The following is a 21,476-nucleotide window of genomic DNA, read 5'->3' as shown; positions in this document are numbered from 1 at the left end:
AGAAGATATTTGAGGTCACAAAGAAGCATGTCTGAGTGGATCCTTAGTTTCTAAACCTCCTCCCCTCTCTGTCTCTCCTCCAGATGTACATCACAGTGGACGAGCTGCGCAGGGAGCTGCCGCCCGAGCAGGCCGAGTACTGCATCAGCCGCATGACCAGGTTTATCGGAGGCGAGGCCCCCACCGGCGCCCTGGACTACATCTCCTTCTCCAGCGCCCTCTACGGGGAGAGCGACTTATAAGCACAGCCGCTCCTCTTCACCTCCTCCTCCTCCTCCTCCTCCTCCCCAGCTCGCACTGTTTCTCCTCTGTGGAGAGAGCGATTTAAAAACCCCTTCCACTGTCCTTCTATATTCTTTCTTCTTTTAATTATTCCCCTCTTTAAACCTTTCCTTCCCTCCTTCCTCTTCCTTTCTCCTCGTTTCCCCTCCCCAAAAGCCCAACGCAGAGAGGGGCAGAGTGGGAGACTTTGCTCCGACCCTAGCAGTCCCTCATTTCTTTAAAGTGCCTTTATTAAGAGAAGCAGGAATGTGCCGAGTGTTGCACTGAATTATGTAAGCAGCGTACATATCGAACCTGCCCGACGAACGAATGAACGGAGGAATGAAGAAGAAACCGTGAGCAAAGTCTCCTGCTCTCCCTCTCTCTCTCTCTCTCTCAGATGACTTATTTTTTTTGTAGAAGGGTAATTAAAGAAGAAGACGTGACAAAAAAGCTGGTTGGTCAGTTGGCTTGGTTGGTTGTGTATTTGTGCACATGCATGCTATGTTGAAGTTTAGAAAAAGCGCTGTCTTTGTGAGTCTCTGACTCGTCCTTAATCTCACTGAAACACAAACTAAAAGCTTCCACAGCGAAGAAAAGTCAGGTGCTAAAGCGTTACACTGAAATCAAAGCACAGCACTGTGAACCCTGAACGTTAGCACAGATTACCTGAGGATCCAAACGCCTCAAGCTCAGGAACAAACAGAGGACGGACGGGAGCAAGTTTGCTTTTTAAAGCACTGAAGACGGCAGGTAGGGAGAGCGACTCAGAGCAAAGCACTGTGGGTAAATATATTCAAAAGAGAGGGCCATGGCTGGACTGTCGGAAGAGAAACTGTTACAGCCAGAGAGAGCGATCCCACACGCCTCTCTCTTTCTAGAATCCAGATGTCTTTAATCTAAATCAAACATCTGAGCGTACAGAACGTGACACAACAAGAGAGAGAGAGAGGTGTCGAAGCGGCGAGAGACAACACGTGGGAGAACGTCAGCGAGAAAGCAAGTAGGGTTTGTTTGGCCATGAACGTCAGTGCGAGTCGACTCCTCTCTGCGCAAGAAGACGATTTGGTTTCTGATCTTAGCTCCCATTCTCCTCCTCCTCCCTTCATCCTCCACTCCCCCTGTCCATCATCAGTGATACCACAAGAAATCTCACTCACACACACGGTTAAATTAAAAAATGACAACTTGGAATAAAAAAGGAAAAGTATATTACTAAACAGAAGTTGTGTTTTTATTATTTTTTTGGAGTCTTTCATCATAAACAACCTTGAATTTAACATTTTTTTTATAGATAACAACATAAACATGCAAATGAAACCAGTCTGTATTTGATTTTAGATGGTGAATTATTTTGGACATCTCATCTCTTTGGTCTCATCTAAAGCTGTAAAGACTACAAACTGTCTGACCTTTGACCTTCATGTAAAAGGTCACATGTCCAGGTTGTAGGCGTTCCAGCTGAGGTGGGACGGGACGCTCAGTCCTCTCTCCTGGGTGTACTTCGTCCAGCGCTCCTCGTCCCCCTGGTGCGTCAGATACCGGCAGCCCATCTTCTGCTCGAACTCTCTGAGGTCGCACCACAGCTGGAAGTCCTGCAGGAGGAGAAGAGCGGCACGATGGAGAGTTCAGTTTAAGATTTTGACTTTAAGCATTGTGATAGTTCTTTAGTATCTTTTGAAAGAAGTTATGGTTTTGTAGGAAATGCATTAAAAATAGAAAGACTTCAGACAGGCTTTAAATAAGGGAGCAGCTCAAAGGTGTCAGACCTGCAGCCAGGTGTGTCCCAGAGCTTTTCCCACGGTGAACCTCCGTCTGACCGACACCTGCAGCAGGTTGTTGATGAGACTCACAGCTAGAGAGGACAAAAAGGGGGAGGGAAAATACTGAAAAGTGGTCCACTGGAGGCACCCAGTGGCTGACGGGGGAAGACTGGGAACATTTTAATAAACTTAGCTACTTAAACAAGCTGATGATAAATGCTTACAACCCCTTATTCCAGAACTTTTTAATTTGTTAAGGCTAATTGAAAGCAAAACAGATTTTAAGTGGTTAAAAATGAGAAATCTTAAAAGCAAAAAAATTTACCCATTTGTACCCCTAAATTTGTATCTGAATGTTATGCTGGAAAAGCAATGATTCAACAGATACTTTGTTCTCACAAAACTGAGGAGGATTAAAATTTTATGCCACAAGACTATAACAAAAATGAATAATTTGTAACAGACTGTGATCATTTTTTCCCAGAGGATAATCATCTTCTGTTCCCAAACACCAATGTTTAGAAGAAAATTATCTTCCTGCTAATTGGTATTTTGTTCACAAGAAGTGTTAATTTGTTCCCACAAGAATACAACTTCGCTTAACCTGATAATTAAACCCACATTATGATAACTTGTTCCCACAAAGATGTTGCTTGTTCCCAAATGTAAACTTTTTGCCAGACGACATGCAATTGTTCCCACAAGAGTATAACGTGTTCCCAAAAATGAATAATTAGCCACAGGCAATGATCATTTGTTCCCAGAGGATCAGAATCATCTGTTCCCAAACATCAATCTATAGTGGATAATTATGTTCCCACAAGATTGTATTTTGTTCCCATGAGGTGTTCATTTGTTCCCACAAGTTAGTAACTGTCCATAGAGGATGATAATTTGTTCCCACAAAGCAAATAGTTTGCTGTAGAGGATAAAAATGTTATGCTACAAGACTATCAAATGTTCCCAAAAATGAATTTGCCACAGGCGATGATCATTTGTTCCCAGAGGATAATCATCTGTTCTCAAACGCCAATATGTAGAAGACAATTATCTTCCCAGAAAATTGTATTTTGTCCCCATGAGGAGTTTATTTGTTCCCACAAGGTGTTAATTTGTTCCCACAAGAATATAATTTGGCCTTACCTGATAGTTAAACCCACATTTTAATACTCTCTCCCCACAAAGATGTAGCGTGTTCCATAAAGTAAACTTTTTGCCAGACGACATGCACAAGGATATTATGCGTTCCCAAAAAATGTGCCAAATACCGGGATAATTTATTCCCAGAAAATCAGAATCAGCTGTTCACAAACATTAATCTATAGGAGATAGTTGTGTCCCTACAAGATGGTATTTTGTTCACAATGTATTTATTTGTTCCACAAGAATATAACGTGTTCCTTGAAATAAAAAAATTGCCAAAGACTATGATCATTTGTTCCCAAACGCCAGTGTAAAGAAGAAGATTCTGTTCCCACAAATTGATATTTTGTTCCCATTAAAGCTCCTGTGAAGAACTTTCTGTTTGTGTTGACTTTGGCGCCCCCTTGTGGACTAAGTGATCTTGCTTATTTTGTCCTGTACATGTGTAAATTATGTTATCTCCTCCTGCTTTCAACTAACAGTCAACTATTTCACTCATTAAGAATATTTACTGCAGAAAAAGGTTTTTTCGTGACATGCTGTCCATCACCTCATCTGACACCTACCCTCTCACAGTGATTTCAGGCTTTAAAATAACAAAACAGAAATCATCAATACCTTTTCTAACAATCTTGTTTGCTTTTCTACGTCATAAAGAGGCATCACTGTTCGTTTCAGTCCATTTCATGACCACTCAAAAACTCCTCACAGGAGCTTTAAGGGAACTCATTTGTTCTCACATGGAAGTAATTGTCCATAGAGGATGATAATTTGTTCCCGCAAAGCAAATCATTTGCTGTAGAGGATAAAAATGTATGCCACAAGATGGTATTTTGTTCCCATGAGGTATTCATCTGTTCCCACAAGATACTTATTTCTCTAAAGATAACCATGTGTTCCCTCAAGCTAGAAATTTGTGTGAAGGGGGTAACAGTTTGTTCCCACAAAAGATTAACTTGTTCCCACAAGCTTGTTATTTGTCCACTCTGAATAATAATAATTTGAACTAGATGATTGTTTCTTCCCACAATATTAATGATTTCTCTGAGCAGATTACTTCTTCCCACAACATCAGGATTTGTTTCAACAAGATGGCATCTTTCACAAGATAATGCTTTGTTCCTAAAAGTTGACGAACTTGAAAGAGCCTCTGAATCAATCTGATAAAACAAGATCAAAACCATGCGTACCCTCCAGGGAGATTGTGGCCCAGGGTTGTCGTGGGTACATGAAGGCAGCGTTGGTGATCTGCTGTCTGATGTCCTCGTCCTCGTTGAAGGGGAACGTCCCGCTCAGACTCACATACATGATGACGCCCACCGACCACATGTCCAGAGAGCGGTTGTACCCGCAGCTGCTTATCACCTCAGGCGCCAGGTAAGCTGGCGTGCCCACGACGGAGCGGCGGAAGGATTTCTCTCCGATTATGCGGGCGAAGCCAAAGTCACACAGCTTCACCTTGAACACGGACACAGAGGAGATTTAAAAATGTGCCGCTGAAGGACAAAGAGACTGAATATATTTAACAATGAGGTGCTCTGACCTGAGGGAGAGGGTCTGCAGAGGCCAGCAGGACATTCTCTGGTTTCAGGTCACAGTGAGCGATGTGTTTGAGGTGCAGGTAGCGCAGAGCCTCGAGGATCTACAACAGACACACAAACACACAAAGGGAAAACACATTAAAAAATGAAGCAGGAGCTCACATTAAGTCAAAGTTTAACTGTAAAAGGTTCTCAAATGACGAAATGCACTAAAGTTTCTGGACTGAAATGACCTTGGAGCTAATTCATGAACATTTTGAGTTTGTAAGTCTACATTTTGCTTCTGTTTTAATATTTTTGTTGACATTTTTAACACAAAAGGGCTCAAACTGGGACAAGCAGGAAGTAAATCAAGACAGTGATCACAAAGCTTAACATTTGAAACCTTCAGAGCATTTAAAGACGGGTACGTGGCGTTACCTGTGTGACCATGAAGCGCGTGATGCGTTCAGGGAGTCGGCCTCTCTCACTGGACAGAATCATCTCCAGCATGTCTCCATGCAGCTTCTCCATGACCACGAAGACGTGCTCCACCGTCTCAAACATGCCCTCCAACAGGACCACGCCCAGGTGAGACAGGTTCTGCACACACATGCAGAAATAAGAACCTTCCTTTAGGTAATACTGAGAATGATGCTGATGAATAAAAGGTTCAGACGTGTGTCAGTACCTGCAGGATGGACACCTCGTTCCTCAGCTGTCGCTCTTGTTTGTTGGGGAAACGAGTCTTATCGATGACTTTGATGGCGACCAACCGCCCGGACTTTCTATGAGTGCCTGAAGAAAGAGAAATAATCACTTTCATCACCTCAGTCATTCAGAAATGCAGCAGAGTGAAACACTTTAACCTACAGTAACACAGAGAGTTTAATGAAGTTCCCTTTTATTTTATTATTATCATTTTTTTAAATAAAGAAAACTATATAGGAAAACTGAGGATCTGGATGCAATGGAGAATCAGACTTTGCATTTTCAAAACAATATGTCAAGCAGGAAAAAACTACAATGGTTTCAACACACAGCTTTATGGATACTAAACATAATTATTATCTTTACAGCACAAAACCATAACCTCTATTTATGCTGTTTGAAAGGGAAAAAAGTGGTGAGTAAGAGATGGTTGTATGCAGTATCTAAGGGATGAGAGTATCTCTCAGAGATCATGGAGAAGAGACAACAAGGGAGAAGTAATACAGTACTTAAGAGATGAATGGAGAAAGAAGGGATATAAGATGGATAATAGAGGGGTAAGGAAGACAGTATGGTAAGGTAAGGGAAGTCATAGAAGGAGAGCTTCTCTTTTATTTTTAAAGGTATTTTGGGAACATTTTTGCCTTTATTGGACGGGACAGGTGAAGAGAGACAGGAAATGTGGGGAGCAGAGAGCGGGGGAAGACATGCAAAAATCTAAATCCCTCTTCTCCCGACCTGACTGTAAATATTCAACATATGTTTCATATTATTACTGTATTTATATTGTCTTTTATACATATTTTCTACCAGTTTTTATTTTATTTGTATTTATCACATGCAAATTCAGGAGCAGCACTTCTAATTTCACTGTACACCTGACAATGACAAATAAAGGCTATTCTATTCTATGCAGCAAAAGGTCGAGGCTGTGACCACTGCAACGATGACTATAGCCTCTGTTCATGGGGCGCATGCTTAAACTGCTAGGCCAACCTTTTACACATTTTCACTGGTTTCCATTTATACAGTTCTTGAAAGAGGGAAAAATTTGATAAACCAACAAATCTGAGATGCTTAATTTTAGAGCTTATTAAGTCCATTATCTGTTTCCTTAGAGAAGCTGAAATTAGCACCAATATTTGAGTCACTCAATTGGTAATTCCAATAAACTGCCTCCTCAGGAGTTTACTCGTCAGTGGACAGAAGTTTGGCTGGACTCGTTTATAAAAGGCAATTACATTTCAGGAAAAAAACCTAAGAAAATCTAAACAAGTAAATAAAACTTTCCCCTTAAGTTTAGAGAAAAACTACTTTTGTCTTCAGTTTATTAAAGTAAGACAGTTCTTCTTACAACACCAGTGTGTTTTCTTTTTACCTTGACATTTTGGACTACAAACTTCCTCCAGTCTTCTTCAGAAGAGTCACGTGATGTTGTTGTGACTTGTCTGTAAGCTGATTTATAGAGGTTTTGTCACCCTACCTGAAACGGAAAGACAACCACGCCCCCCCAAGTCACAACAACATCACGTGGCTCTTCTGAAGAAGACTGCAGGAAGTTTGTAGCCGACACATGTCAAGGTAAAAAGAAAACACACTGGTGAAGCAACAAGAACTGTCATAATTCTTCCTTTCAACCTCTCAAGAGGACTTTATGATCAGCTCACCTCTGTACACCACTCCAAACTGTCCTGAACCCAGAACCTCGTCTGTGAAGATCTGATACACTGAGCTGATGTCCTGAAACACACACACACACATGCACATGCACACACGTACACATTGATCAGTTAGATGAATGTGTTCACTGGTGTTCTGATGATAAATGGAGCTGTGTGGATCTGAGTCTTACCACACTGTCTCTGTGTGTATGTTCATCTGAAATCACAACAAAGACAGAACTGCTGTCACCGTGACCTCAACATTTTTCATACATCATAAAAATAATTTATGTAATTTTGAATTTGTTAACAAGTAAATAAGTCATTCAGCTTGACTCTAAAAAACTACATTTCCCAGCTCACCTTGCTTCTCTTCCTCCGCCTTGTTTCCTCTGCTGCTCTCTACGGGCCTCAGAGCCTGACGGATGGCGCTGGCCCAGGCCATCCCGCTCTCCCCGGCCTCCACACAGTACACTAGCGATGATGTCACCACCTCAAAGGAGTGGACGCTGTTGCCTGGTAATGAAGGCATGGAGAGGTGGGCGGGGCCTCGAACGAGCAGCACCTCGGACAGAGTGATCTCCTGAAAAGTAAAAGATGATCATGATTATGTTTAGCTTTAATATATATTCAAAATGACAACAGCCTGTCGCTTATAAATCACAAATATATTATTACGTTGAATCATTTTTAAGATATTGGTTTTTATTTTATTTTAATTATGTTCCCAGTTCTGTTTTAAGATTTGTATATGTCGAAAAAAAGTTGTATAGAAGTTATTTTTGTTTACTTAATCAGAAATAAAGTTTTTATATCATTTGAGCTTTTCATTCTCGTAAAACAGACTGTATAAAGAGATGGACGACACGACACCTCCCCAAAAGTGAAGCCAAAATATTTAGAGCCCCCCCCTCTGGCCAGCTCTAGTATTGGTCATAAAGCCCACCTCCTCCATGTTAACAGATGGGACATGTGTCAAACTTCAAAAATCAAAATATGTGTCAAACCAAATATGTCTCAAACAAGTTTCTGTCATTAAAGGTAGATTTGAATTTGTTGTTTAATTTGTCAATAATAATATTTTTTGTAATGAGATAATTGATGCTATATAACAGGTTTATCACATAATATTGCAGTAAATGTGTGTCTTGATTAGTGTGAAGAGTGGGACATAATCAAAGATCTTACTGCACAGACTCTGGTGCCAAATTAAGTCACTAGTGGAATATGTCACGTCATAGGAGGACTGTTTGGCGTCACTATTGCACAATGGGAGGAGATGGAGATGTCTCAGCTATCTTTATATGACTGATGTTTTACAACGTTTTTTAAAGTAACACCAAAGCCTGAGGTGGGGAGAGCACACCTCCCCTCTCTTTCATGTGAATACATAATAAGTCAAAGCAGGGAGAGCAGACCCACGAGGTACAGAACAGGGTGAGCATCAGTTAAATACATATGACACTGTTAAAATCCAAGCGGCAACCTCCGGCCACAAGAATTTAAGCCTATGTGGAAGTGTTTAAAACTGCAGTTCCTTGAGTGTCCACTTGAGGCTGGCAAGTACCGGAAACCACATACAGTCATGGCCAAAAGTTTTGAGAATGACACAAATATTACATTTTCACAAAGTCTGCTGCTTCAGGGTTTTTAGGTGTTTTGGCAGATGTTTCTATGGTATAATGAAATACAATTAGAAGCATTTCATAAGTATCAAAAGCTTTTATTGAGAATTACACAGAATTCATGCAATAAGTCAATATTTGCAGTGTTGACCCTTCTTTTTCAAGACCTCTGCAATTCTCCCTGGCATGCTGTCAATCAACTTCTGGACCAAATCCTGACTGATGGCAGTCCATTCTTGCATAATCAATGCTTGGAGTTTGTCAGAATTTGTGGGTTTTTGATTGTCCACCCGCCTCTTGAGGATTGACCACAAGTTCTCAATGGGATTAAGATCTGGGGAGTTTCCTGGCCAAGGGCCCAAAATCTTAATGTTTTGTTCCCCGAGCCATTTTGTTATGACTTTTGCTTTATGGCAAGGTGCTCCATCATGCTGGAAAAGGCATTCTTCATCACCAAACTGCCCTTGGATGGTTGGGAGAAGTTGCTCTCGGAGGACGTTCTGGTACCATTCTTTATTCATGGCTGTGTTTTTAGGCAAGATTGTGAGAGAGCCCACTCCCTTGACCGAAAAGCAACCCCACACATGAATGGTCTCAGGATGCTTCACTGTTGGCAAGAGACAGGACTGATGGTAGCGCTCACCTGGTCTTCTCCGAACAAGCCTTCCTCCTGATGCCCCAAACAATCGGAAAGGGGATTCATCAGAGAAAATGACTTTACCCCAGTCCTCAGCAGTCCAGTCCCTGTACCTTCTGCAGAATATCAGTCTGTCCCTGATGTTTTTACTGGAGAGAAGTGGCTTCTTTGCTGCCCTCCTTGACACCAGGCCTTTCTCCAAAAGTCTTCACCTCACTGTGCGTGCAGATGCACTCACACCTGCCTGCTGCCATTCCTGAGCAAGCTCTGCACTGGTGGTGGCCCGATCCCGCAGCTGTAACACCTTCAGGAGACGGTCCTGGCGCTTGCTGGACTTTCTTGGGCGCCCTGGAGCCTGTTTGGCAACAATTGAACCTCTCTCCTTGAAGTTCTTGATAATTGGATAGACGGTTGACTGAGGTGCAATCTTACTCGCTGCTATAAACTTCCCTGTTAGGCCCTTTTTGTGCAATGCAATGATGGCTGCACGTGTTTCCTTGCAGGTAACCATGGCTAACAGATGAGGAACAATGGTGTCATGCACCATCTTCCTTTTAAAGTGTCCAGTCACTCAATCATGACAGATTGATCGCCAGCCTTGTCCTCATCAACACCCACACCAGTGTTAATGTGTGTGACACCTGTGTGTCATTGAAATTATGTTAGCTGGTCCTTTTGTGGCAGGGCTGAAATGCAGTGGAAATGTGTTTTTGGTGATAAAGTTCATTTTCAAGGCAAAGAGGGACTTTGCAATTAATTGCAGTTGAGCTGATCACTCCTCATAACATTCTGGAGTATATTCAAATTGCCATTATAAAAACTGAAGCAGCAGACTTTGTGAAAATTAATATTTGTGTCATTCTCAAAACTTTTGGCCATGACTGTACACACTAATTCAAAAAAGATGATCATTACAGCAGAAATAAACATGTTTACAGTCTGGTACGAAAAACAAGTGTAGTCTGGATAGCTAACTTCTCGATCGGCACACACTCTGTACGGGGGTGAATTTTCATAACACGGCAATTCCGAAGATATAAAGATTACGAGTTTTTGATTACGAGAGGCACAGCTGACTTGATTGACAGGCAGGAACACTGTAGCTGTCGTCTAGGAGGCTCAAAGCCCGCCTCTTTACGTCCCACTAGCTCGACAGCAGTTAGGTTGAGTTCAGCATTTCCAATATGGCTCCTGCTGACGATTGGCTTCAAAACAGCGCTTCAGAAACAGATGGATGACGTCACAGATACTACGTCCATTATTTATACAGCCTAAGGTAAAATCAGACCCAGCAGACAGGGAGTTGCTGGCGTTGAGATGTGTTGCAAACTTTTGACTGCTCTACCTTGTAAAACTTGGTGCTGCTCTCGTTCTGGTACAGAGTGATGCTCTTCCAGTCCAAGATCCAGTAATGACGTTTCCTCTGGGGAAGCAGAATGATTTATAATGAGGTGAGTTAATGGCTTTGAACGACGAACGAGAATACAGACATTAACATTAACATTATTGAGTGATTACAGAGCTGAGCTGCTTTAAGCTCTCCACATGTAAGCTCACCAGTGTGTCAGTGTTGGTGTGGTGCAGCAGCCATCCCTCCCTCAGGACTCCACCTGCTCTCCTCTTAGTGTGATGCACTGACTGAACGAGCCGCATCAGAGGGATGTTGCTGCTGAAACAAGGACTGATGGAGGGATGGAAAACAGATGGATTAGTAAAAGATGAAGAAACAGGTGTCCATCTAAATCCCTCTAGGGGGCAGTAGAGTCCAGAGCTCACTTATTAAGACACACTTGTCATGGAGATGAATTCAGCACTGACTAACAGCAGAGAGTGTTTGAGGTGCTAAAAGTCTGACATCATGAGGACTCGTGTGCCGACAGGAGCTCACACAGTCACAAAAAGGATGACATCATCTGAATAAATGAGCAGCCCTCTGACCTCATCGGCTCCCTCGGTGGCTCGTTCTCCTTGGCCTCAGCTGTCGAGTCTCCGTCAGTGGACATCTCATCGTCAGAGATCTCTAGTGTTGTGGTTGTGCTGAGGAGTGACTCAGTGTCCTCTGAGTCTGCTGGGGGGGTGTGACCCACCGCTGGGGATTGAACAGTGACATCATGAGAACAATAATATTAGATCCTCAGCTGTGATGTGTTTATTCACTACCAGTCAAAAGTTTGGAAACACATTCTCATGCAATGTTTTTTATTTATTTTAATTATTTTCAACATTGTAGATTAATACTGAAGACATCAAAACTATGAAATAATCTGGTTTTGCCATAATCTGGATCACAATGGTCTATCCATTGTGAACTAACCCTACCTCTGAACAACACAACTGATGGTCTCAAACACATTAAGAAGGCAAGTCATTCTGCAAATGAACTCTTGACACGGCTCATGTTAAGTAGAAACCATTCCAGGAGACCACTTCATGAAGCAGACTGAGAGAATACCAAGAGTGTGCAAAGCTGCCATGAAGGAAAAAGGGGGCTACTTTACAGAATCTAAAATATAAAACATATTCTGGTTTGTTTAACACTTTTTTGAGAATTAAATAATTCCATATATGTTCTTTCATAGTTTTGATGTCTTCAGTATTAATCTACAGTGTTTCAAATAATTAAAATAAATACAAACCCTTGATTGAAAAGGTGTTTCCAAACTTTTGACTGGTAGGGTACATTCGATTTTGGTAATATTTAATAAAATAAAAAATATTTAATAAAATAAAAAAAGTCCATCTTACAATATAAACCATATTCATATCCATGTTGAATAAAAATAACAAAGAAAAGCAGAAAATATCAACAAATAACAAGCTATTAGGTTTTATGTTTTTAGTTTTTTCTTTAAAAAATGACCCAAAAAACGTTTTCCAAAAGATAATTTCATCATTTTATAATTTTATTAAAAAGTCAGAGGTATACTTTATAAATCTAAGCCCAATTTAAATCCTAATTGTTCAATGAAGCGTGTGTTCTGGTAACTGGTGCTTTGATTCTCACCAGGATGTGATCATCGTTCCCTGAGTCATCGTTACATCTCTGACTCTGATGCTTCAGAGAATCTAAATCGAGCCCTGAATCCATCAGATGCTCTTAAAGTGGAGGCTGAATCAGCTTTGACTCATCACAGGGTTACGAGAACATCAGAGCAGGGGGCTTTTTTTCAAAGACATGATCTAAGGAAGCTACAGGTCCAGAATCTAAAATAAAAAAAAACAGACCCTCAGGGGGAACTCTGCTCACCTTCCCCGTTGACGCCCTTCTTCTCCCCGGGACAGTCTCTGGGGATATTCTGCTCGCAGCGCCGATGGCAATTAAACCTGCAGTCTGAAAAAAACACATGATCACAGAGGGAGAGATGGAAGGTCGAATCCCTGAGGACAAAAGAGGAAGCTGGAGTGGGTAGAGAAACATCTTGAGGGTGACTTTAAGATGTGTAGGAAATAGAAAACACCAGTTTAGGTCTTTGAAACACTAATTCACGAATGTCTCGTTAAAGTCAAAGTCATGCCGGTAAAGGACGTCTAAAAATGGACACGTATGTTTTTATGACTCATTGCTGTAGGAAAATGATATATATAACTTACAAATAGCTAAAGTTTATTAACTGAGGAACTAATGAAGGTTCAGTTCAGACAAAGTAATGAATCATTTGCATCTAATAAGTTATATTTGGCGGTATTGCTCTGTTCTGGGAGCTCCCTGCCTTTCCATGTGCCTACGTGGAACAGCAAAGCCTGAGGCGGGGAGAGCACACCTCCCTGCTTCAGGCCGCAGACTCTGGCTCCAAATTAAGTCACCTGTAGAATATGTCATTGCCCGCCACAGGAGGATTTTTTGGCGTTATTTTTGCACAAAATATGTGCATACATGAGAAGCCAAGGCCGGGAGAGCAGCAGTAAAGACCTTTGGGGTACAGAGCAGAGCAAGCATCAGTGACAATACATGGGCCTTCTTGTAATATTGTGTTTTATCCATGATGCTGAATTTATTTTTAATTTATTTCTGTTGATGTTTTTCTTTTACTCGCTCCTTGTTTTTGTGTTTTACAGTTTTTAGAAGGTCCTCTTTTACTCTTTTACTCAGCTGTAAGTTGTTCTTCTTAAATACCGTATGTCTTGCTTTGTTCATTATTGTCGATGTAAAGCACTTTGTCTGTTTTGATAAGTGCTATATAAATAAACCGTATTATTATTTATTATAAGCTAAGTCACCAGTGTATCTACTTGCCTGTTTTCAGTCGTTATCTTCACCTCTAATAAGCATGAGTACTCTATACTTCATCCTCTCACCTGAGCACTGCAGCCCCTGTCTGAAGAGCCCTTTGAGCAGCCGGTGGCAGTACTGACACACGGTGGGTTTGGTGTAGCTGTGGATGTGGAAGGTGTGAGGGACCTGAGCCCTGCTCTTGTCCCCGTACCCGATAGTGAGCCACTCTGGAGGCTCTGCCCACGACGGCGGTCTGGAGGAGGGCTTGGACATGCTGATCTGGAAGAGGACACCGTCAGTTACTCCTCATGTGTTCAACATGTGATTACAGCTTCATTTTGGGACTGGTTAAAAAGAAGAGTACCTCTTCTAGACTTCCTCCTGCTGGGTTAGACAGAGAGTGTGTGCGGGGTCTCCGGGGGGGAAACAGGGACAGGCTGGTGCTGACCTGACGGCGTGCTCGGCTGCAGTCATTGGACAGCTTGAAAGCACAGCGTTTGTGGAAGTCTAACCCACAACCTGAGGGGAAGAAACGGTCCAGCTGTGGTTATAAAATCTGAACAGTGACATCAATGAAGCTGTGTGAGGAGGAGAGAGAGAGGAGCCTCACCGTCACACTTCAAACCCTGTTTGACGAGACCCCACAGCATCTCTCCACAGTGGTGACAGAAAGTGGGAGTCCTGTACGAGTAGACCACCAGAGAGTGAGGACGGACCCTCATCTCTGTCACCGATGCTGATTCTGAGTCAGAATGAAACAAAGAGACGATGAAGAGTCAGGTGATCGCACAATGTCTGAGTGTTAATGAGAAATATCAAATGTCACCGCTGGAATCAAACCCAGTCTTAGGATTGTTAAAGTGTCTGACAGCTTTGATTTCAACATGTATTACATCAGGTAAGTTTAGTTCAGTCTGAAGTTAGAGTTTTTTCCTCACACAAAAATAACAAAAAACATAACAATGAAATGAAATAAAGCAGAAATTAAGAAACATAAAAATAAAATAAAATAATTAGAATATATACAAACCCCAAGTACATGAATACAAGCATTCAAAATCATCAAACAGCCTCAAGATCAAAGTTGAAAAAATTTAAATTTGTTAATAAGTTTTTGAAATTCAGACTATTTGGATTTCTTTTAATGGAAACTTTCCAAAATGTTAAGGTTTTTTTAATCCGAAAAATTGAAAGATTTCTTAATTTCTTTTGACATTTTAAAAAGTGTAAAAAAAACCAAAATTTTTTTAAACTTGTTGCAGTTTTTGTAAATTTTTTGTAAATACTTAAGAAAATTTCCAAATCAGAAATTCAAAGTTTTGATGAACTTAAAGAAACTTACGATCAAAAATATTCAGAAACCTTTAAAAATTTCAATTCGATTTCATCAGAAATATTCAGATTTCTTTGCAAACTTTCAGAAACTAAAAAAAAAAGTGAATTTATTAAAGATACATTTTAAGGATTTACACATAGCCTTTAGTGAATTCCATGAATCAAACACCTTTGGTTAAAATATAATAATAACTTTAACAATAATAATAAAACATATGTTATCTGCATGGTTGCGTTAGTGTGTTTGTGTGACACTTACATTTTTACTTCTCTTATCTTCGTTTGTATTTATTATTTGTATTTCTTAAGAACTGCAGGAATGCACAAAGAGCACTGGATTCTCTTCACACTCTCAACATGTGGCAGCATTATTTTGAAAATCAATCATGTCTGAGAACATCTTTACCTGGAAACATGTTCAATTTGTTTCTGTCGACTTCAAAGTGAATCAGTTACACTAACTGTCGCTGGCAGATTCTATAAAGATAATTAAACATGTTCAGACACATGTTCTGCTTTTATTCAGAGAACTGGCCCAGCAACCCGTGAAGGGTATATTTAAAGCTTCCGTTAGCTACCTCTAAAACAGCTTCTTGTCTTTCGGCCTGACCTGCTGGTTGTTCATTTTCATGCTTGGTGTTCAAAGAGCTCAATCTGAGTAAGCTCCGTGATCATATTCAGCACCTTTTAAATGCTTCTGCCTCTGTGCCTCACAGATAAAACCTGCAGCCTGTGTGGATCTGATCGCTGTGAAATTGTAACAAGGTGGACTCATATGTGAAAGAAGCAAAGCCAGGAACATTTAAAAACAACCTGACATCACATATTTATGTCATCAGAGGTATTATTAAACCTCTCCTTTCAGAATAAGACGAGGACATGTTTTGACTTTCTGTTTCACCTGCGATGATGACATCGATGAGGTCTCCGTCCCGCAGCTGGTCCTGCTCTGTAAGGTGGTGCAGGAGGAGCTCTGAGGACGCCTGGTGTCTGAACAGGAGAATCTTTTCACCTACGCCGACCACGCTGACGTCTGGCGCCTGACACACACACACACAACCACACACACGGTCACAAGTTCAATCTTCATCCCAGAAAAGAGCTTCATCTAAATCTTTTTGAAGAGCAGCGAGAGCGAATTAGACCCCCAACCTGAGTTGAAGCTTTTACATACATCTTTAGAAAGAGGTATAGTTCAAGGACATCTTTATCTATTTTACTCCTTCATTTTTATCCACATATTTTTCTGACTTTAACAAACATAAACATCTTTATTTAATGGAACTTATAAAGAACAAAATACATGCTGGGATACTTTGATATTTGCAAATCCTTCTACAATAATAGTCTGGAAACATAAACAAATATGTGTTTGTCCCAAGCGGCAACCCAAGCGGTCTCAAAATGTGAAGCCCATCAAAAGTGTTCTAAACTGCAGTTCATTGAACGTCCGCTTGAGGCTGGTTCCAGAAACACCGGAAACCACATAGACACCCATTCAAAAAAGGCAATCTTTGCAGCATTAATAAATATGTTTACAGCCTGGTTCAAAAAACAGCTTGGCTCTAAGTAGCTAATTTCTCTATCAGCACACACTGTATGGGGGGTGAATTTTTTTCTAATGCCACGGTTCAGAAGATATTAAAATTACAAGTTTTGCCCATTTATGGGAACACATAGCTGTTGGCTAGGAGGCTCAAACCCCGCCTCTTTACCTCACACTAAGTTAGGTTGTGTTCAGCATTTCCAATATGTCTCCCGCCGATGATTGGCTTCAAAACAGCGCTCAGGAACAGATGGGTGACGTCAAGGATACTTCGTCCATTATTTATACAGTCTATGGTTTGTCTGTATGAACACCGGCTGCAAGCAAGTTAAAGAAGGGAGACAGACAGTCTTTAAACCCTTTGATGAAAACATAACAACTTTGAATATCACAAACTAAAAGACATCAACATAGTCTTAGTGACGCCACCCGCTTCTCTCTGGAGAGGGGTTACGAAGCCCAACGATGGTGGTTGACATATCTATATTGGAAATGCTGACTGCACCTAATTTCCAGCTGATTTAAAAACCAGTAAAGAGGTGGCGCTGAGGCCACAACCTGTCTGTCAGGTAAGCCACGCCCCCAAAAATGCACAACTATGCACAACACTTGCTATAAAATTTGTTTGTCAGTATGCAACTCAGCCCAACTAGTTTGTAACAAGTCCTGCCTCTGGAAAAGCAGAAAGCCAATCTAGGATTTTAGGGGCCTGATCCGATTTTTGTGAGTCACCCTCAAGTGGACACTTTTGGAATGCTGCAGGAATGTAAAAGAGATGTACACTTGGTCCTTCAACCCCATGATAAAACTGGTGTGAATATATGTAACAGTTGAGTGAGAGATTTTAAGTCTTTACATGGTTTCTGGAATAAATATATGAGAAATATTGAGCACAGCGAGGAGAAAATTCAACATTTAAAGGGACAGTAACAGACTTTTATGAAAGAAACTAATAACTGATGTTCTAACCGTCACAAACCATGACCTGGTTAAACTTGAACGGGTCTTTTCTGCTCGGAGGTTTAAAATTTGAACATGAAGTATTCTAAAGTATTGCGCAATAAACTTCCTCACATCAGAAGGAAGTAACAGACAATCATCTGACAGATCTTTGATTGTCTGGAATTTTCTGACCATCTTTAAATACTTTTATCATACCTCAGTCCTTACACACATACTGAATGATGTTTGATATACTTCAATCACACACCCTACTGTCAGGTCTGTGTATACTCCACAAAAATACACAATTAAAACACAAAAACACACACACACAGGGACACACACAATGTTCACACAGTGTCGGGAAACTCAAGACAACTTGAAAGTTGAGGCGAGCTCTGGTGTAATCCACCCAGACTATGTGAGTGTGTTTAGGTGTGTGTGTGAGTGTGAAGGCGAGAGGAGGCTGTGGTTGGAAAGTTTGCTGTGCTCATGTCGACCACACATTCTCACAGAGTGGTCGACAAAATGAGGCCGTATGAAGAGACGATCAGTGAGACACACCTGCAATTTAAGCTGTTTTCAAAACCACAACTACGAGCTAACGCATTGACAGCTGACGGGGGATTTTTAAATGTCTTCCTCTTTTAGGGCTTAACTTTCATCCCCTGGTCAAACTCCAGAGTCTGAGAATATCACACAGACTGTTCTGAAGATGCTTTAATGTTCACATTTGATCTTGTGTCTAACTCAGCTTCAGTAAGCTTCAGCCTGAACCACGTCGTCATACAAACTCTGCATCAGTCTGTGTTTCATGAACACACTCAGTGGTTTCTCAAAAAGCCGCTCGTAACCTACACATTCCTCCCTCATACACACGCTGACCTTTCAGAGTCCACGTCCACTTCCTGGCAGCTTTGAGCGGCTCAAAACATCAACTGAACATTAACATTTTCCAAGTGGGACGGCGTTCACAGATCACTCAGTGCACGTTAGAGACTTGTTTTTAGCATCTTTTTACTACTTTTAGCAAAAACACTATAAGATTTTCTGTGCAGCGGTGGTATGTGGACATTCTGCTCTTAAGCAAAACAAAGGTTTCAGACTGAAGCAGTTCTGAACACCAGGGGTGAGTCCAGACAGGTAGCAAGGGTGGCAATGACCCCACTTAGAATCTGATTAAGTATCCCTAGTGTCCAAGCTGCAACCTCCGGTCTCAAACTATGAAGCCCATGCCGAAGTGTTATAAACTGCAATTCATCAAGAATCCGCTTGAGGCTGGCTGCAGAAACACCGGAAACCACATACACACCCATTCAAAAAAGGCGATCTTTGCAGCATTAATAAACATGTTTACAGCCTGGTTCAAAAAACTGCTTGGCTCTACGTAGCTAATTTCTCTATCTGCACAAGATTACAAGTTTTTGCCCAAATAAGGACATGACTGACTTGATTGGCAGACGGGAACACATAGCTGTTGGCTAGGAGGCTCAAACTCCGCCTCTTTACATCACACTCTGCCTGGTTATGTTCTGCATTTCCAATATAGCTGCCGCCGTCGATTGTCTTCAAAACAGATGGGTGATGTCACGGATACTACGTCCATTATTTATACAGTCTATGCTAGTGTCCCCCCAAAAATCCCAGACTATGATTGGCTGTTAGCTTTGCAAGAAGCGTGACTTGTGTCCAAATTAACTATTTGAGCTGTGTTGCAACATGATGCTAGTAGCTTCCTTTGTGTTTCAATGTAGCGCGTTTTCTTTAGTCAGAACAGAATCGTAACTTTAGACAAACATCAACTTTTAAGTCCTCAAAGAATAAAGCAAAAACGATGTGTGTTGCCACTCTGTTGTGTTTCTTTTTGAAATTAAAGAAACATACACAGGAATATGTTAGTTATATGATATTGTAATGATAGCAGTTAAAACAGGTAATGAAGACAGAGAGGATAAATGCTATGTTTTTACTTGAAGCTTCAACTTTAGGTGATGCATCTTTCTGTGAGTCCTTACAGAATCAAGCATGGGAGACTTTAATGTCGCTTCTCTGCTGTGTTAGTTTTTGTATTTCATAAACATTAGCATTAGAATATAACAACTGCGTAACATCTTAAAGCTGCTGTTGGTAGTCACTGAGTAAACATCTGTTCAGAGAGAGGGACTTTGAATGTCAACACTATCTCTTCCAACCAGATTTCCTCTTAGCCCCCCAACACAGATCGGTGTGTGCAGTCATGATAGTGCCGGACTCATAACCAATCAGAGGACGTAGTAGGGGCCGCCCCTTAACCAATCAGGACAGAGGATTGGAGATTAGCTATGATTGGTCCGTCATAACGGGAACAAGGGAAATAATAACAATGCTTGATGCAAAGGCATTTGAAAACACCGAGATTTCACAATGGTCTCAAATTACTCCACTTACTGATGAGTACTGCTGGGTATTATGACCTTTTCTCCAAACCCAGCACAAAAAAGTAAAATTTTTTACACCATTCCTACCAACAGCAGCTTTAAACACCATCTCTTATGTTTAATGAAACAAGAAATGGTGTATAAATGCTAAATGAACATATGTGTAGGACACCAACTTCATGCCACCCCTGACTAAGTCAGGGACCTGGTTGGGCCCCTTGGAATATGGTGTAAAGATCATAATACTTAACATTCAAGCGAATGTTTTGTAACTGCACATCCAGAAAATCTGTTCTTTGATGATTAAAGTTACTACAGAAGAGGTAAAAATATTCAGATTTGTTTTACTCTGCTGTGTCTGAAACCCCAGATCCTACAATTCCCATGATGCAACTCCAACACTTTTTCATTACACATCCCCTGCCCCCTCCTTGCCCACTCCTTTTGTTCCAAAAACCTCCAATTTTGGGGTGCAGGTTCAGCTTAGCAGTTAATGCAACTAACCCACATTCAGAGGCTCCAGTCCAGGTTCAATTCCCAGCTTCAGCACCACACTGCATGTCAACACCTCACCCTCTTCTCCTGGACGTTTTCCATCTGTCTTTAACTTAAATTGACCAAAACAGTGTCCTACTTTCATTTAATTTAAAAGTTGTGACTTTTAAAGCAACATGTTAAAATGTGAAATCTCCCTTTAAACCAACTCTGCATACAAACCTTCCTGATTAGAGTCCAACACAAGGCTAACAGTGGGAGTCTTTGATTACCTTGCGCTCTATGATCTCTGCAGCCAGCCTCTTGGCATGGCCGTAGCTCAGGTTCCCCGCTGGGACTCGAACCACCTCCCTGAACAGGCCGAGCTGGAACTGGACCAGAGCCGGCGCTGAGACACTGGTGGGACTGGAGGGAGCCAGTGTGGACATGGAGACAGATCCTGGGCCAAGGTGGGATTAGATTTTTTGGATTATGACGGGAACAAAGGAGCGTGAGCGACAGGTTTTTAGAATTTGTGGTAAAAATAGACAACAAGCTGGAGACGTTAAAGTCCTGACAGGTTGTTTTCTTAAGATCTCCACTTATTTTACTCGTTATGTCAGGATGATAAAGATGATTTTCTTGTGATTACAGGATCCTTTTTTAACAATCTAGACAATAAAACATGCTTTTTGTTTTTATAATCCCACGTTACAGAGGTGCACTTTGTCACAAGAAAACCAGCTTTATTATTTGGAGGTAATGAGATGCAGAAGTTGAGATCTCAAGAGAACAACCACACATGACTCATCTGCTTCATAAATAAAATGTATGGGTGAAAGTCCACTTTGGGCTTCCATAGTTTGGTGTAACAAAATGTTTCCGAATCTGTCCAATTATAGATTTAAAATGTATTCTTATCTTTCAAAAGTCAACCTCCACAGCATCAAGATCAAGATATGATAGAGCAGAATAAAGAGTCACATTTAAGATATCTAAAAAAAAAGTTTCCAACCAAAATAAAAGCCTCACAATAAAATCTTGAGATACTGAATTGATGCAATCTTACTTTCTAATCCTGGTTCATTCGAGCTCCGATCTTTCCCCTTGTTAACAGGATGATGCCTCGACGAAGTGACAGCTGATCAATGTTTGATTGTCTCGATGGTTCTCATCATGAGTTGTGGTGGGTTTGGTTTCCTTTTTGCATCGAGACAGGAAGTTGCAG

At 41.1% G+C, this 21,476-nt stretch overlaps 2 protein-coding genes across 2 annotated transcripts in view; one reads left to right on the top strand and one right to left on the bottom strand.

Moving 5' to 3' along the window:
* The window catches only part of actn3b (actinin alpha 3b), a 45,783-nt gene extending 44,310 nt beyond the window's left edge, over positions 1-1,473 (top strand). The window contains exon 21 of the mRNA XM_034677229.1: positions 84-1,473. Coding sequence (XP_034533120.1) covers positions 84-242 — 159 coding nt within the window. The 3' untranslated portion in view covers positions 243-1,473. The remainder of the gene's footprint in view (positions 1-83) is intronic.
* On the bottom strand, positions 1,474-21,467 carry prkd4 (protein kinase D4). Its single transcript, XM_034677227.1, has 19 exons — positions 21,318-21,467; positions 20,542-20,708; positions 15,771-15,909; positions 14,145-14,276; positions 13,899-14,053; positions 13,618-13,813; positions 12,569-12,652; positions 11,260-11,410; positions 10,879-11,002; positions 10,667-10,744; positions 7,423-7,642; positions 7,251-7,276; positions 7,066-7,138; positions 5,379-5,485; positions 5,129-5,290; positions 4,711-4,809; positions 4,358-4,625; positions 2,031-2,116; positions 1,474-1,856 (listed from the first exon to the last, which is right to left on the bottom strand). The coding sequence occupies exons 2-19, from the start codon at positions 20,695-20,697 to the stop codon at positions 1,695-1,697; spliced, it is 2,418 nt and encodes an 805-aa protein (XP_034533118.1). The 5' UTR covers positions 20,698-20,708; positions 21,318-21,467; the 3' UTR covers positions 1,474-1,694.
* Between the last annotated feature and the right edge of the window lie 9 nt (positions 21,468-21,476).

The sequence above is a fragment of the Notolabrus celidotus genome, chromosome 23 (genome assembly GCF_009762535.1).
Source record: "Notolabrus celidotus isolate fNotCel1 chromosome 23, fNotCel1.pri, whole genome shotgun sequence".
Lineage (NCBI taxonomy): Eukaryota > Metazoa > Chordata > Actinopteri > Labriformes > Labridae > Notolabrus > Notolabrus celidotus.
This window is presented reverse-complemented; position numbering and strand designations above follow the sequence as displayed.